The 3066-nt window shown below is 58.7% G+C and overlaps 1 protein-coding gene across 1 annotated transcript in view; it reads left to right on the top strand.

The window, feature by feature from the left end:
- Positions 1-2381, top strand: part of MAGI3 (membrane associated guanylate kinase, WW and PDZ domain containing 3) — a gene marked incomplete at its 5' end in the record, with an annotated part of 12112 nt that extends 9731 nt beyond the window's left edge. The window contains 3 exons of the mRNA XM_010158000.1: positions 372-510; positions 1577-1666; positions 2099-2381. Of these exons, the coding sequence (XP_010156302.1) occupies positions 372-510; positions 1577-1626 (189 nt within the window). The remainder of the gene's footprint in view (positions 1-371; positions 511-1576; positions 1667-2098) is intronic.
- Positions 2382-3066: the final 685 nt, after the last annotated feature.

Below are 3066 nucleotides of genomic sequence, written 5' to 3'. Positions count from 1 at the left end.
TCCGGGCCCTGTTTAGGGGGATGCTGTGCCAAGCCCTTCGCAGCAGCCTGGGAAGGTAGGGTGAGCTGTAATTACTCTAAGTTGTTAATTGGCCCCAGAGACCTCCGGCTTAGTTGGCGACCTCTCCTACCTGGAGTAGGCAACCCGCTCCTTACGTATGGCCCTGCGCTGGGGGTAAGGGGGGGACGTTGCTGTGCTGCCGCCTAGCACAACCGAAGAGCGCGTGGGGCAGGCGTGCCGGGGCTCGTCCGTGCCGTGCTCCGGAAGGAGAGCACCAGGATGCACGTGGCTGTGCCCATCTCATCGCTGGTGAATAAGTGAAGGTTTAGTCGGTGGGTCACAGACTGACCTGGTTGCTGTTTTCTCGACAGGTTGGTGACCAAATTGTGGAAATTAACGGAGAACCCACCCAAGGAATCACTCACACGCGAGCCATTGAGCTGATCCAGGCTGGAGGGAACAAGGTTTTGCTGCTGCTGAGGCCGGGGACTGGCCTGATACCGGATCACGGTACGTTGTCCCGCGGTCTGAAGGGAGGCTGGTGCTTGCTCGCCGCAGCGGCTGGCAGGTCCCAGGGCAGAGCCCAGCTCTGCAGCGGCTCACGTTTGGCCGAGAAGACGAGGAATAGTTTTGATAAAATGAACACAACCAGGACCAGGACCATTATTCCCAGTGTCCGTGCTGTTAACAGTCGTATGCACAGCTTTGCTTGGCCGGTTTTGGCCTTCTGGCCTAGGGAGTGTGGTGTTCTTCAAGGCCGAAGCCGGGGGCGGATGGCGGAGCTTTGTAGGGGACAGAAAAGCCAGCACAGGAACCCCGAGTTCAGCTGCGCAGCACAGGGCTGGCGGGTCTGAGTCTGACTTAGGAAACGCCCCGGAGACGCGTGGGCGCGCAGCATTTGGAAGCACAGAACACTTCCTCTCCGCATACACGTTCTCGACCTTCCAGCCTCGGTGCTGACGCCAGGGCTCTGGTTTCTGAGGTCGCTTTTCCTGAGGAAGAGCTTTCTGATAATCCCGGCCCCACGCGTTTATCCTTTGCAAAACGCAAAGCAGGCAGTGGGAGCTGCCCAGGCCCTGCGGTCGCTGTTGAGCCTGCCGGCACGTGCAGCCAGCGAACCGGCGCGTGGCACGGCAGCGTCCCGCCCAGGGTCTGCGCTCACCACCAGCCTGGGCTCCTGGTTCATCCCCTCTGGCAAGGGTGAAACGCAGTCCAGCCTGCCTTCCCACGCCGGGAGCTGGCGGCTGGGCGAGCCTGGGGTCACTTCCGCCGTCGTGTATCCCCCACCACAGGGCCGAGCGTTTCCTGGAGTCGCTCCTGGCCCTCGTGTTGGGGGAAACCTGAGTCTGAGGTAAAAACACGGAGTCCCAGGAGGCTCCGAAGGAACAGCTGGAGGGACGCGGTCAGAAGCCGGGCCCCGGGCCGGGCCGAGCAGCCTGATCAGGTTGGCGCTGTGGAGAGGGAGGGGTTTTGTTGCCTCTTGCCTTGCTGTTAATCAGACGTTTCTAGTTGAAACCTCGCTTGCTGTACTCTGATTTTGGTATGTAGTTCTGGGCTTTTTCTCTTCCTCCTTCAGGTTTGGCTCCTTCCAGTCTGTGTCCCTACGTGAAACCTGAGCAGCATTAAGGGCTTTCAGTGCTTTTCTTGGTTTTTCCTTAAAGACTTGGTAAATCTGCATGTCTTGTGTTTCATCTCCTCCTGTTATTAAAGTGCAAAGCTGTGAATAACCTCCACTTTTCACTGTTTCCGGTTTTCTTTAGCGTAACAGTTTCAGCTCATGGGGTTTTCCCACGTTAAACGCTGCGGGTCAGGGACTTGCTGTTGGGCGGTTTTGCTCCGGGGGCTCCTCGTCTGCCCATACAAGCCCGGGTCAGTCCCCCAGCCTTCCAAGCACAAGCTGCTTCCCAGATCACCTCCTTCCGGTGGCTGCAGGGCGTAGAACGAGGCAAGCCAGAAAACTGGCCGCTACGGGATCCTTTTTAAACGGACGGTTCCACGTAGCGCCCCGGCACCTCCGCAGAACGCGCGTTCCTGAAGTATTTAGTGCCGCAGGTGTCGTGGCTGTCGTTTAGTCAACTCTCTCGCTGTTCCCTTCCAGGTGATTGGGATAGTTCTAATCCATCTTCGTCACATGTAATATATGAAGAACAGTCACCGTCACCTTCATCGCCACATTCTGCTTCCCCATCCGAAGTGTGTCGCTCACCGGGAGAAGCTCTGCCGAGGGTTCAGCTGTCTGCGAAACTGGAACAAGCCAGGAACGCTGTGCCTGGACCGAAAAGCACTTTACCCCAAACCCGGGTTGAGGTGAAGCCTCAGTCTTCTCCCCCGAGAGCCAGGGACAGGTGGGAATGTCCCTCCAGCCCTGGGTTTGAAGCCACCGAAGGTAGTTTGGAATCAGGGACCAGGAGAGCCAGATCGGCAAGTCCAGGAAAGCCAGCGGCTGAGGGACACCCTGACGCAGGATTCCACAGCCCCAGGAAGGGGGAACCCGGGAAAACCCACGGCAGTCTCTCACATAAACCTGACAGTTCCAGCAAGAGTGAGAGTAAACCCAGGGAAATAGGGATGAAAGAGTATTCCAGTGGAAACCAAGGACGAGCTGCCAGCCCCCGAAGGCTCCTGGGGCAACAGGGGACCGCGGAAGCGGAAGGCGGGGTACCGGAATACCAGGACAGACCGACGGGCGGTGATACAGCTGCTGAGCACCTGAAAGGTGGAAGTGGTATAGCAGGAGTCACCAGGAAGGACGGGAAGCAGAAAACCTCTGGAAAGACGGAAGGGTGGTCTCCCGAGCGACAGCGCGCAGCATTTGCCGAGAACCATCTCCCGCTCGGTGACGCCAGGCGGAAGGCATCCGAGGATGAGAAGGTGAGGAAGTCAAGCTCCGGAGAGCCAGGTTCCAGCCGATGCAAATCTTCCAGTCTTTCCAATATTCCACTGCTTTCCGTGGAGAAGCAGCGGTGGCTGGAAACCCGGGAAACCGCTCCCCTGAGCAGATCACCCAGAGAGAGACAGCCGGAGCCGCCCGCCGAGGCCCGGGACGATGGCACCTCCAGACCCGGG

The sequence above is a fragment of the Eurypyga helias genome, unplaced genomic scaffold (genome assembly GCF_000690775.1).
Source record: "Eurypyga helias isolate BGI_N326 unplaced genomic scaffold, ASM69077v1 scaffold20158, whole genome shotgun sequence".
Lineage (NCBI taxonomy): Eukaryota > Metazoa > Chordata > Aves > Eurypygiformes > Eurypygidae > Eurypyga > Eurypyga helias.
Note: the sequence above shows the minus strand (reverse complement) of the source record. Positions and strands in the feature narration are given on the sequence as shown.